The sequence below is a fragment of the Pelodiscus sinensis genome, chromosome 3 (assembly GCF_049634645.1).
Source record: "Pelodiscus sinensis isolate JC-2024 chromosome 3, ASM4963464v1, whole genome shotgun sequence".
NCBI classification, from domain to species: domain Eukaryota; kingdom Metazoa; phylum Chordata; order Testudines; family Trionychidae; genus Pelodiscus; species Pelodiscus sinensis.
In genome coordinates this window covers 55,304,603-55,317,752 of record NC_134713.1, presented here as the reverse complement: position 1 = coordinate 55,317,752, position 13,150 = coordinate 55,304,603, and the positions used below count along the sequence as shown (strand labels likewise).

Here is a 13,150-nt window from a genome sequence, read left to right as displayed (position 1 = left end):
GCCTGCATCTTAGAGGGGCTGAGCATGCAAAATTCCTGTTCGTTCCCTTTTGAAGAAGAGGTCAAATGATACAGGATGACATTAAAAAAAGATGAGTGGTCATATAGCAAATTAGAGACTATATAGTATCATGAGCTTTTGTGGGCACAACCCACTTCTTCAAATGAGTAGACAAAAAGAAAAAAACAACCTACATTTAAAGCAGAAAAAGAAAGGACCCCGCCGCCTCCGTGGCTTTGCTCCGGGTGTCCCTGGTCTGCTGGAAGGGGTCCCCAGCAGACCAGGGACACCCCGAGCAAAGCCGCAGAGGCGGCGGGGTCCCACGCCTCCAAGGCTTTGCTCCTCCCAGCAGACCAGGGACACCCCGAGCAGACCAGGGACACCCGGAGCAAAGCCTTGGAGGCGTGGGACCTCGCCGCCTCCAAGGCTTTGCTCGGGGTGTCCCTGGTCTGCTGGAGACCCCCTCAGCAGACCAGGGACACCCGGAGCAGCTTTTCTCGCCTCGGAGGACGTGGGGGTGGGACTACTGCGCATCTGGGTGGTCCCGCCGCCCGCGAGTTCTGGGGTGAGAAAAGACCGTTCGTAAGTGCAGATCCAACGTACGTCGGATCCGCGTAACTTGGGGACTGCCTGTATAGCAAGACCCTCAGCATGCTGCACTGCCTTTCCTTGGGTGGCTGAAATCCCAGCTTCCTAACTGTGGTCTTTGGTATTGCCTGCTCCATACACGAGCACATCCCCTAGCCTCCTAAAATCTAGTGCTCAGCACATCAGCTCCAGCTGCTTTTGGCTGCAGAGCCCTCATGCAATCTGCACAGAGTGACTTTTGTTGGCCAGGAGCAGAGATCGGCCTGGCTCCTGACTGCTCATGCAGCGCTGTTATCTACAGGCTATGGGGATCTCTGAGTGAGTTTCTGCTGCAGTAACAGGTAGGTATCACACTCAGATGGGTGGGGAACCCTTCCAGTACCTGGTTAGGTGCCCTCTGATACCTGACCTCTAGCTGCTGTAATAAGCCCTAGCAAGGGCTCTGAGCAGAATTTGAACCACCTACCTTCAGATCCATAGCATAGAGTGCTCCCAAGTGAGCCAAGGAGTAACTCCATTACCTAGACTAGGTTGTTGTCCTCCATGTGGACCAGCCACTCACAGAGGTGACACACTGCACTAGCATCCATGGGAGCAGGCCATTTGTCAGGGTAGGGATGCAACCAGTCAGTCCAATTCCCTCACTGGCCTGGCTCAGAGGTACATCCCTGTAACCTCTGGGTCTCAGGAGAGAGCAACCATTGACACATATGCCCCAGCATGGCTGTCCTTCCCCAGACTCTGCTCAGTTGCCTGCAGGAGCTACGTTAGCACCCCTATCCGAATGAAGACCAGGACCTGTATGAGACACCACATCTGCAAACAGAGCCAGCCCTTGTGTCAAAGAGCTGAGTCCACAGAGGCTAGAGAGATCTGGAGGGAAGGATTTTACCAAGGCATGGAGAGGCTGATCTGTCAAAGGGCACCTCGGGCATCTGTAGCAGTCAGAAATGAACACAGAGCTAGAGTGTTAGGTTGCCGCCATAGCTACAGACCAGCCTTCCTCACTCAAAGGGCAGGGAATAAAATTCTATTCCATATGATGATGGGAGCCTAGCCCAGCATCATGAACTACTTCGGTGTTGTTTCTAACCTAGAAAACTTGTTGCACACCTAGGCTTTGGGTGCAGCTCCATTTGGAAAACTGTCTACAATGAATCAAAGCCACCAGGATGTTTCACTGATAACTCAGCATAAACAGGCAGGACAGTAACTAGTAAACACAGCTTAGAAGTCTACTGGGGGTAGCAAAATGCTACTGCTCCACAGAGATGTGGCTCAATTGGGGGCGTGAAGCAAAGTTGATTGTTACTTTTTGGACATAGGGTGCGGGTGGCGGGTGGCAGCTTGTGTAGCCAACAGTAGCCAGGTTCGCATTTGGCGGGGATGCTCAGGGTACTTCTCTTCAGAGCACAATGGCAGCTAGAGGAGCCATCAACTGCAGATTTCTTAAACCTCATGCAGAAGAAGCTGGCAGCAGGGAGATGATAGTGAGGGAAAGGTCCCAGTATCAACAGAGAGGCTGCCAGTTGGAAGATGGTGAGGTCGTTAAAGGTAGTGGGCAAGGCACTGTACAAGCACTTGGGAGGCCTCCTGGCCTGCTGGGTGATCTTGTGCAAGTCCCGTCAATGCCTTGTGCCTAGTTTCCCCATTTGCAAAATGGGGCTACTCGGACAGGCCTCCTTTGTCTAGCACTTTGAAGTCTACTGATGGAATGTGTTATACAAGAGCTAGTGATTGTTAGTCCAATGGCCAAAGTCAGATTTTAAAAAATCCCAAAATAACACAGCTAACAAAGCTGTGAAAAAATTAATGAAGGGCAGATGGAATGCTGGCACTGCTCTGAGAAGGGCAGAATTAAGGGTGGTGAATAGTGTCAATATGGGGGGCAGAATTAAGGGATGTCAGTAACACTGCTATGTTATACAAAGTTAAGGATGGTCAAGTGGTGTTGCTACATAGAGAGGTCTGAATTAAGGATGGTTGGGTGGCACCATTATGTAAAAGGTGGAGTTAAGATTGGGAAGCTGGTGTCATTTTGGGCAGGGCAGGGTTAAGGGTGGTTGAATTGTGCCACCCACTATTGGGAGTCAGAGTTAAGAATGCCCGAGTTTTCCATATTTTTCCAAGTCTGGATTTTCTTTTAATTCCAAGGGTCAGATTCTCCTCTGACTGACACCCACATAAATCTCAGTCACTCTATTGAAGTTCAGAGGGTTGAATAGAGTAAAACCATTACAAGGGGGTGGGGGGTGTTAAGCCCTGAATTCTTGACAAAGTATTCCAATAGAGACCTGTTCTTGACCCAATTCTATTCAGTATGTTTCACAATGGAAGAGAACATAAATTCATTTCTGGTAAAATTTGCAGATGACATAAATTGGTGGAATAGTAAATATTGATATAAACAGGTTGGTTCTACAGAATGATTTAGATCCACAGTAAGCTTAGACTCTTGAACAATGTATTTTATTGCAGCTAAATACAAGATCATATTGTGATGTAATCATTGTGATAAACACTGTATGCAATCTAGTCTTTGAGGAACTGTTAGCAGTATTTTCAGTCCTAAAGATTCAATACTCATAAGTCAGAACTGCCAAAAGTAATAAACATATTTTTTAAATTGTTTTAGTCAATTTTGATTTTTAACTCCCCTTGTATATGGTTTGTAAATGTATGAGAGAGAGAAATATTAGTGTTGCCAATGCTCCTAAATTTAAAATGATTTTGATATTAATCTCCCACCTCATCTGTCCAGCCTCCTCCCTGCTACTCTGCTCATTCTAAGAGTAGCCCTCTAGTGGTTTTGACAGCACATGCATCATGCAGATCAAATTTTAAGGAGCTCTTTCCATTATAAGGAATGCTTTTGAGAGGCGATGTGATTAAAGTACCTACTAAAAGGTATTTTCTGTATTCCACAGAGAAGGATTTACAGATTGAAACATAATGAAACTGTCCAGATATTTAACGGATGTGGATATTGGCAGCTCATTTTTGCAGGTAGGGATGCGGATATAAAATTTGGGTCCTGCCCGCAGTACCTAGGCTCTTGTGCCAGAAGGTGCTGTCTACACTGCCCCTTCTTGCACAAGAAAAAGCCTCTTGGCAATGACGTTATTCCTGAAAATAACTGGCCTAAGGACATTGCACAAGAGGGTTTTTCTTGCGCAAGAAGGGGCAGCGTAGACAGCTCCTTCTGGCACAAAGGCCTCTTTTGCAAAAATGGCGGCTCATTACGTATGCAAATGAGGCTCGGCGATATTTCACTCTTAGCCTCATTTGCATATTTCTCCGCAAGAAGCCGCGTGTGTAGACATAGCCTAGCAGCCCAGCTGACCTAGCGTTCCATCCGCCTGCTACAGCGCGCCCCCGCCGCATGCGCACTCTGTGAAGGGCCAATCATGAGAACTGCGCAGGCGCCGGAGCCCTAACCGAGAGGAGACGGGGGTTTCCGGCGGAAGGGCGGGTAGCACGTGACCAGCGGCGCTCTATCTGCCGCTCCAGCTACGTCCGGCTCCTCTCTGTGACACGCGCTGCCGTAGGCGCAGGCGCGTTATTTCCGCTTCCGGTGTCCTTGTTGCTGGTGCGAGGTGAAGGGACCAGTAGAGCCAAGATGCTTCGGAACCTGCTGGTGAGCGGGGCCGGGCTTCCGCGGGCGGGCGGGCACCTCGGCCCCGCGCTTCTGCCCTTCCCTCCCCGCCATCCCCTGCCCTTCCGCTGGCGGCGCGCCCGGGCCTGTCCCGCCGCCCAGGCCGCGCCGCGGGCTGTTCCTGGAGCCCCTGTGGCGCCCTCAGAGCTGCGGGGAGCCCGGACGGGTCTGTCTCGCCGCGAGCGGCTCCAGGGCGGGGCCCCATCCCCGCAGTTCGCCCGGGGCCCGCTGCGGCGGTTGTTGCGCTTTCAAGGGAAGCTGGCGGCTTGGGGGGAGGCCCCTGCCGGGATGCCGCGAGTCACGTTGGCTTTTCGCCTCGCCCGTGATGCCCAGGGGAGCCAGCAGGGAACGCCGACGCTGAGACTTTCTAGTAGGGGCTCATGTGGGCAGCCTGTGGTCTTGCCTTTTTTTGTCTGTAGCTGGGTGCAGTGCTCTGCACCGTGGCCTCAAAGGCAAGAGCTACTTCTTAAAGGGAATTTTTAATCCATAGATAAAATTTTCAAATGATAAATGATTCATCTTAGTGATTCTTAGGCACAAGTGTAAGAGTTACATAGTCTTTATTCGTAGAAGTGGGAAAAATTATTGTCTGTTCTTTGCTTAATGACATTGAGCTTTTTAGAGTGGCTCTATTGCTATTGGATGTTTCTCCCAGGTAAAATAAATATCCACACGAACGTTTGTAATGGAAAAGCTCTGTTAAAATGGAGGGAGGGTCTTCTATCATGTGCTGAAGATGGAAAGAATGTAGCTACGATGCTTGGAAGTTCATGCCATGGGAACATCCTTTTTCATTATTTCAGTCTGTTGCACATCTATTTCTGAGCTTTGTTAACTGCATTCTGCTGGAGAAATTAAGCTATCTGGTTATTGGTGGTAACACACTTGCTGGGTCAAGGTTTCAAAGTGCCAGCCAAGGCAGATGCTACAGTTAGAGGAATTGTAGCAAAGAAGTGAACATTTTATATCACAACAATTAAATAGTTTTACAGCCCAAGACAGCTGACACATAGTGAGGGTAGACATAACTTTGGTGTCTTGCCTTTTAGAGGTCCTATGTGTACAGTGAAGATGCAGGAATACAGGGCTGAAAAGGGCTGAGACTTCAGTGCTGAAATAATTTGAAAGGTGATTTTAATGGACAACTGACCAAGATGAAATTGTTGCAATTAGTGTAACTTTTTCTCTATGAGCTATGGCAATTAAATGAAATTCTATGCTTGTATAGTCTTTTATGACTCAGCACAACAAAATGAAACTGATTAACAGTGTTGTTGTTCTTTAGTATTGCAGCATAAGCCTGCTCTTTGGCATATAACAGGAGCAGAAAGCATCCAACTATAGCTTCTGCTTTTATCTGTTAAACAGTAATAGTTTATTGCAGTGGAAATAAAATCACAAAAAAATTCAAGTCCTCCAGTTGACTTATGTTAGTGTTAAGTATTTACCAAGCTTTGGAAAGCTGAGAGCCCCGTATCCTTGTAAGTTTAGAATTGTGTAAGCTGTAAACAGTTAGGAAAACTTTCACTTCGTTGTGGCTGGCTATAACTTTTTTTTTGAGGTGCTATTTGTTTTAATTTTAGGCTCTTCGTCAAATTTCCCAGAGAACCATAAGCACTGCTTCACGCAGGCAAGTTAAGAACAGAGTTCCAGAAATGCAGAAGATTTTTCAGGTATTGAATATTCATGATCATTGTGTAATTTATTGCAAATAGAACTTTGCTAGAATGTATTTATACTTTGTGTAGTTCTTCAATTTTAGTATTTCATTAGATAACCAGAGGAATAAGTAGAGAAAAGGTCTACTTCCAAACTTGGGAATAATTTGTAAAACTGTTTCAAATTGAGCAGTGTGCATATCATTGAAGTGTTCTGTACATGGGAGGAAAAGGTGCATCTTTTGACTGTCAACTGTTGTAGAATCTGACTTTGTGAGTGATAGTGTTACATAGTTTAAATTAGGTCTATTAAATTGCAGTTAATCAGCTAATCGATTAGTCAGTGGGGGAGGGGGCACTCGCTATCCCCGCTGCGCATCTGCATTTTAAAATGCAGAGCCACAGTGATCCAGAGCCAACATGAGCTGAACTGTTCAATCCCAGATCATGCTGTCCCTAGGAGCTATCCCCGTGATGGCTCTGCAGTTTAAATGTAATAAGAGTCCCTACGGGCTAGAAAGAGTCCTAGTAAGAGCAGAGCTGCAGTGAGGATAGCTTCCGGGGACAGTGCAAGCCAGCACTGAACAGTCTTGGTTTGCACTGGCTCCAGGATGCTGCGGCTCTGTCCCTCCCCTTGCACCATAGAGATGGTGCTGAGGGAAACTGGCTTTTAAGTCTCCTGTCTCCTCCCTCCTCCCACCTTGCTACCTCAAACACAGAGGCAGGGTCGGAGGAGGGGAAAAGAAGTAGTTGACTACTCCCTTACATATGCATTTATTTCACTTTCTTGAAATATTAAGCAGATGGGATAAATGAAATAGTACCCAAAAGGAAAAGTGTGTTCACAGAATAAATGGAAGGTAGAAAGTGTGAGAGGAGAAAAGTAGATACTTATGTAGAGCACATGGAAAAGGCATCAAATTTACATATCAGTAAATAGTAAGTTTGCTATTTCTGTACTTAAATTATTGTGGGGTTTTAATGCTTAGCCTACAGCCATATCAGCTGAAACGTTTATTCCAGGGTTGTCATGCGATTAAAAAATGGAATCACGCTCAAATCCCCTTTGAAATGCCACTGTGGTGTTTCAAAAAGGCAGCACTGCATGGAGCCCGGGATCAGCTGTATTTCCCAGCTGACCCTGGGCTCCATGTAGCGCTGCCCCTTTAAGGCGCAGGAGCAGCACTTCAAAGGGGCAGCATAAGCGGAGCCAGTGATCAGCCAGAGTACCTTTGAAGTGCCATTTTGGCACTTTAAAGAGGCAGCACATTAGGTGCCAGGGAACATCTGGGGACTCCAGCTGATCCCTGGTTCCATGTTGCAAAGCCTCTTTGAAGTGCTGGAGCAGCACTTCAAAGAGGCAGCACAGTATTAACACCTGCAATTAACACGTTAATTTTTTTAACACTTTAATCCTGTCCTGCATTGTAGGCGTTAATGCAGGTCAATTGACAGCCCTATTTTATTCATATCAAATCTCTTAAAATAGTCCATATTGAGACTGCCTAGAACTTGATTGGAGCAATTCCCAGGAAAAGTTTTTATAGAAAGTGATATTACAAACCCAGAAGGAGGTATGGCTTCCATCAGAATTAATATGCCAGCTTAGTGGTGGAAGGATGACTTCCTGTTGGACTGCTCTCTTTTTGGATGATTTGGGGCACTGATTGCTTATGGCGTTCATTGAATGAGTGACTGCTCTTCCTACCTAATTTCCCATGTTATTTCATTAGAATGAAAATTGTATAATTTAGTCAACTGAAAACTCATCTAGGGAGTTCTGATACTAAACATTCTGCCTAGGGATGTTGGAGTGTAACCAAATAAACAGTTAACAGATAAGTGTTAGCTCACTGGTTAAACTCCTGAAAGCTGCTGGGAGCCTGCAGGGGAATTCAGCTGTGTAAATGGTTGACTTTTGGTTATATTGTTAGTGGAGTTTTTGAATTTTTACATCCTCAGATATGTCACAAGTAGCATAACTTACACTGGATAAAATTTTGTTGAAGTTTGCGAACCTTGGATGCTGATTATTTTGTGAATGAAAGATGTTAACACAATACATTGAATATAATGGGATGAAAGATTCTGACATGTGCAATTTCCAAATAACCACAACATTATAATGTTGTATCTAATTTCTGGTGCAAAAAAGACAAGTTTGATTCTTAAATTATTTACTTAAAAATATATTGAAACTGGTGTTCCCTCTAAGCTGTGCTGTAGAACAGGTGATTCATCAGGCCTGCCCAGTCAGCTCCGAGCATGGAGTCCTGAGCCTCTGAGTGGGCAGGGCTGATGAATCACCTGTGCAGCTGCACAGCTTAGAGGGAACACTGGTTGGAACATATTGCCCAGAAAGATTCTTCAAAAATAATAAACTAACTGTGTTTGGAAGAATAATATGGTTACCCAGCTCCCAAAAACATTATTTGTAGCTCATAATGTTTGTTGAATTTAAAATGTCTAAAATTTAAAAACCACATATGTATATAGATTATTCATGGTCCTGGATCTTTTGTTTGCATTAGGAGGATAATGGAATACCAGTTCATCTGAAGGGTGGAGTAATAGATGGTTTGCTGTATAGAACCACCATGGCTCTAACAGTTTTTGGTAAGGTCTGATATAAAACTGTCTAAAGTTTCTTGTCTAATGTTTCTTGTTTAACCTGAAAAGTAATGGTCTCTTAAAATGTGAATGAGAAGTCTCACGTACAACTCTATATATGTAAAATGTTAATTGTACACCATAAGAAGGCCAAGCGAAGTTAGTGCAGCATACATTCAAAACTTTAAACTTTGATTCGGCTTCATCTTATCTGTTGGAAGCCTGGTTTAACCTGTTACCACATAGGTATGTCATACCACATAGGTATGTCAGTGTTTCCTTTAAATTAAATAAATAAAAGCAAAACAAGTCCAATATAAAAATACTCCGAAGTTGCTCCTGAAAAGAGAAGAACATGTAAAATTTAATTCGGTGTGCCAAGTTGTGGATTACCTTTTCAGATCTCTCCCTCTGGGACATTTGGTATTGGCCACTGTCGGCAGACAAGATACTAGGCTAGATGGACCTTTGGTCTGACCCAGTATGGCTGTTCTTAAGTGAGAAATATTGAGGTTATAGATACCCTCACTTACTGTGTGGTTTAGGTCAGGTCTGTGTCCTTATTTGGATCATGTATACTCAAAGAATGAGGGTTCTCCCCTCTCTTCCCCCCCCCCCCCCCCCATAAAGGCTAACTTGCAGCTCAGTTTGTACCTTTCTATAAACATAATCTTGTCTATTTCTATTTCAGGAACATGCTATGCTGTTTATGAGCTGATTGTAGCTGCAATGCCCAAAAAAGTGAAATGATTCCAGTTTACAAGATGCATCCTTAATTAGCATCTCCTTATCCAGTTTCATGCAATTCTTCAGGGATCTTGCTTGTCCTTGTCATAAATGGTTGGTTTCATCTTTGGGATCAGTATTTATTGTAACATGCTAACTGCAACAAATAAAGCAGTTTTCACATGATCTTGTGGTAATTTGGGAATCTGTCAAACACAGTCTATCTTTTTAGAGATCGGGCTCCACACATTCAATGTGTATTTATTAAATATGATTGTGTTGATTACATCATGTGCTCTGCTTAAGAACTCATCTTGCCTATAAAGTGCAGGAAAGGAAGAGTTCAGTAAAAAGTGTTTTAAATACAGGAGAAAGTGTGAAGTGTCAAACTTTGATTTCTAGTTTAATTGATATCTAAGCTAGTTAGCCCTTAACGTAATCTACAGGAAGAATAAAATCCTTCAATCAGTAACAAGTTTTGAGTCTAACTATACCTCTAGTCCGAATTGAAGAAATCATTCAAGTTGGAAAACTTAATCCATATTTAAACTTTTTATTTTAAAATAACATATTTAAAGTACCTAGGAACAGTACTGCAGAAGGACAAGCATTTCCTATGTGTTTTAGAAATAACAGTAAAAGTATCTTCCTTCTCAATGCTTCACCAAGTTAAGATGGCATCACTAAGCCTGCAAGGGAACACAGTATGCCTATGGTGTGCGCCTGTGTGTGATGGTGGTTTTTGTAGTGATGATGAAAGTTGCTTCTACACTGTGGAGCTATTTTGGGATACTGGAAGTATCCCAAAATAGCTATTTTACATCTTTAAAGCAGCCCATTATTTTGGAATAGATTTCGACATAACGGGCGCGCTATTCCAGCATCCCTGTAACCCTTGTTCCATGAGTGTTAAGGGAGGTTTCAGAATAGCACTTGATTTCGAAATTTCACGCTGTGTAGACGTGCCAGATTTCAAAATAAGCTACCCCATTTGTATAGTGCAAATTGTGTAGCTTATTTTGAGGTAAGGGTGCAGTGTAGATGCATCCTTACTCTTTTTAGATTAAATTAACATCTCTTGTGGTTTTGGCGTGTTTTCTTAAACACTTAGTAAAACACCATGTTTGTCTAATCCACGAAATTCAAGTGAGCAGTGCAAGTACACAAGTGTTTATCTCTTACTACTGTTGAAATGAGCAAAAATCAATTCATTGTATGATTTCTATAATCTGCGTCAATAAGATTTTTAAAATAGAAGCAGACTTATCCTCAAGTAGCTAAACTGCTTAGGGTGATTCAGGAGCAGACAACTGGAAAGTACTAGTTCCCATGTTCACAACTACAGGTTGAATCTCCCAAAGCCGGGACTCTCTGGTCCAGCAACATCCGTGGCCTATAAGGAAGGATGGACCAGGAAGGACGGTGAATGTTGCTGAACCAGAGAGCCTCAGAGGGGAGGCGCGTGAGCCAGCTGGGAATCCTGTAGTGCTGAGAAGCTTCAGCTGGGCTAGCAGGGGCTAATCCTGCAGTGGGTGGGGAATCTAGCCCTGGAGAGCTCTTATCTGGGAGCCCCAGTGGCAGTGGGGCCAGTGTAGGAGAAGAGTCCCAGGCTGAGGAGGCAGACCCCCAGCATGGGTCTGGCAGCGGGGGGGAGCCTAGGTTCTGGGGACCCACCACAACCCAGAGAGGAGCCTGACCTCCCCTGGTCCGGCAGACTCCCTGGTGAGGACTGCTCGGGTCCAAAGGGTGCTGGACAGGAAGATTCAACCTGTAGAAGCAATACTAGGATTTGGTATAATAGTGTAAAGCAATAAATGAATCTGAAGGAAGAAAGTCCAGCACAGTTATATGGCCTGAGCTGTAAATCCAGTACTGCTCCCCTAATGCAATTATAGTTGTTTTACAATAGTAGACACTTAGGACTTTTCTGACCTATACTTCATTTAGTAACCATTGTTTTCTGTTGTAGTAGGACATAAACAGAAAACTAATGTTGTTGGCTTATGTCCGTATCATGGAGGCAACTAAAAAAATGCTATTGCCTACTGCTGTACTTCAACTAATAGAAAAGTATGTTAGAAAATTACCTCCACTGTACATAATTACACCAGCAAGGCAACCAAACAGCAGTTTTGTAGCCAGTCTGATCGCTGCTGTGGGAAAGGAATTGGAATATCTTGAACAAGGTACATGTCTACTAGTAGGAAGAGCCCTTCATGTTAAAATATCCCAGAACAATAACTCCTTTTTATTTGGGAAAGTCTTCTATTCAGTCTTTATTTTTGTAATTGATAAAACATTTATTGTTTGCCTACTTGTACAAGACTTAGACAATTTAACGGATTTTAATGACCAACAAGCAAAGGTTTGAGGTTTTTAAACATTTTTCTTCCCTCCTGTCCTTAAACTAAAGTGAATGCAGAATCTGGGTGCCAGCCTCCTTTGTATGTTGTTTTCAGAGCATTTCTGCCCATCTTGCATCTCACTACTACCACAGTTGAAATAATGAAGGGTTTTGAGTACTGCTTATGATTTAAGGCCATGGACAAGCATGCTACTGTAGACAGCTGAACGATAACAAATTTTCTGTCCTGGAGCAATACAGAGAAGCAAGGGTGGAATAGAATATCTTTTTCACATTAAGACCTCCGTGGAATTGTAACGTGTATAATTTATGATAAGCAGAGACTAGTGAGGAAACGTCAACCTCATTAAATAGATGTTGAGGGATTTAGAGGAGGGGAGGAAACTGTTGCATGAGGGAGGTCAGTATGTTTGAAGATGACTCGCGTGAGTGATGACAGAGGGATGGAGTTGACAGGCTTTCCCTCTTCCTCGTGATTTACATTGTCTCAGTGTAACTTAAAGTTGACAGTGTTAGCATGTGATGGAAGTGCAGCTCAAATCATTCCTTCATTTTCCCCCTGCGCACACTGTGGCAACCTGACATTTATAAACAGGAGCAGTGATGGAATAGATGGTACCTGCAGATGCTGAGCTGCCCAATGTGACTGGGAGTACTGTGGTAAGAACAGACCTACTCATCCACAGTTCTGTCTACAGCTGCCAGCCTCTGCAGACATACAGCTGTAAAGGCTCGTCTAGACTACGCAGAAGATTCAAAAGAGGATATGCAAATTCCATGGGAGTTTGTGTATCTTCCGATCTCACTTTCGAAAGCCGAGCTTTTGAAAGTGAAAGTAGTCGGGATGCAGCTTATTTAGCAACCTCCCCTTTTTCGAAAAGCCGCATAAACCTAATTTTTTGAGGTTTCCACTTGCTAAGTTACCACATTGTGAGTAATTTCCTAATCTGCATATAGGGCAAATTTCCATGGAATTTGCATATCCTCTTTCGAAGCTTCCGCATAGTCTAGATATAGCCTAAGATACTTTTAAGAGGTAAAAGAGGCATAGGGGAACCTACCATTTCTGCTGGAAGCCTTTAAACAATGAAACTTGCAGATTCACCTTACTATATGCAGGACTATCCCAAACTGCAAGGGATCTCAAGACAATCTGAGGACACAAGCTTTGTGTTCCTTAAAGTATGGGTTTGTGGGTTAGGGAAAGGAAACTGAAGTAGAGAATTTGAGGGGTGTGAGGTGGAGAAGGCAATGTAAAGCTGATTTTAATTAGTCCATCCCCAAACATCCCTTATCTATCTAAACATCACATGCTTCCCTACCCCCAAGCTTTGATTGGCCTGGGGCGGGGGAGCTATATGTGAAGCTTCCTTCGCCTTGCCCCTGCCCTGCATGAGCGTATGGCACTTTGAAGTGATGTGCGCTCCTCGCAGAGCAGGGCGGAGAAAACTTCGTGCAGCTCCCCCACCCCAAGGCCAATCAGGGCTTGGGGGCAAGGGAGTGTGAGACATCTCCTCCTGCCCTGCAAGGAGCGCATAGCACTTTGAA

The 13,150-nt window shown here is 44.3% G+C and overlaps 1 protein-coding gene across 1 annotated transcript; it reads left to right on the top strand.

Annotated features, from left to right (window-relative positions):
• The first annotated feature begins 4,067 nt into the window (after positions 1 to 4,067).
• Positions 4,068 to 9,423, top strand: COX7A2 (cytochrome c oxidase subunit 7A2). Its single transcript, XM_006131941.4, has 4 exons — positions 4,068 to 4,225; positions 5,827 to 5,916; positions 8,433 to 8,517; positions 9,203 to 9,423. Exons 1-4 carry the CDS (start codon positions 4,208 to 4,210, stop codon positions 9,259 to 9,261), a joined length of 252 nt encoding a protein of 83 aa, XP_006132003.1. The 5' UTR covers positions 4,068 to 4,207; the 3' UTR covers positions 9,262 to 9,423.
• Positions 9,424 to 13,150: the final 3,727 nt, after the last annotated feature.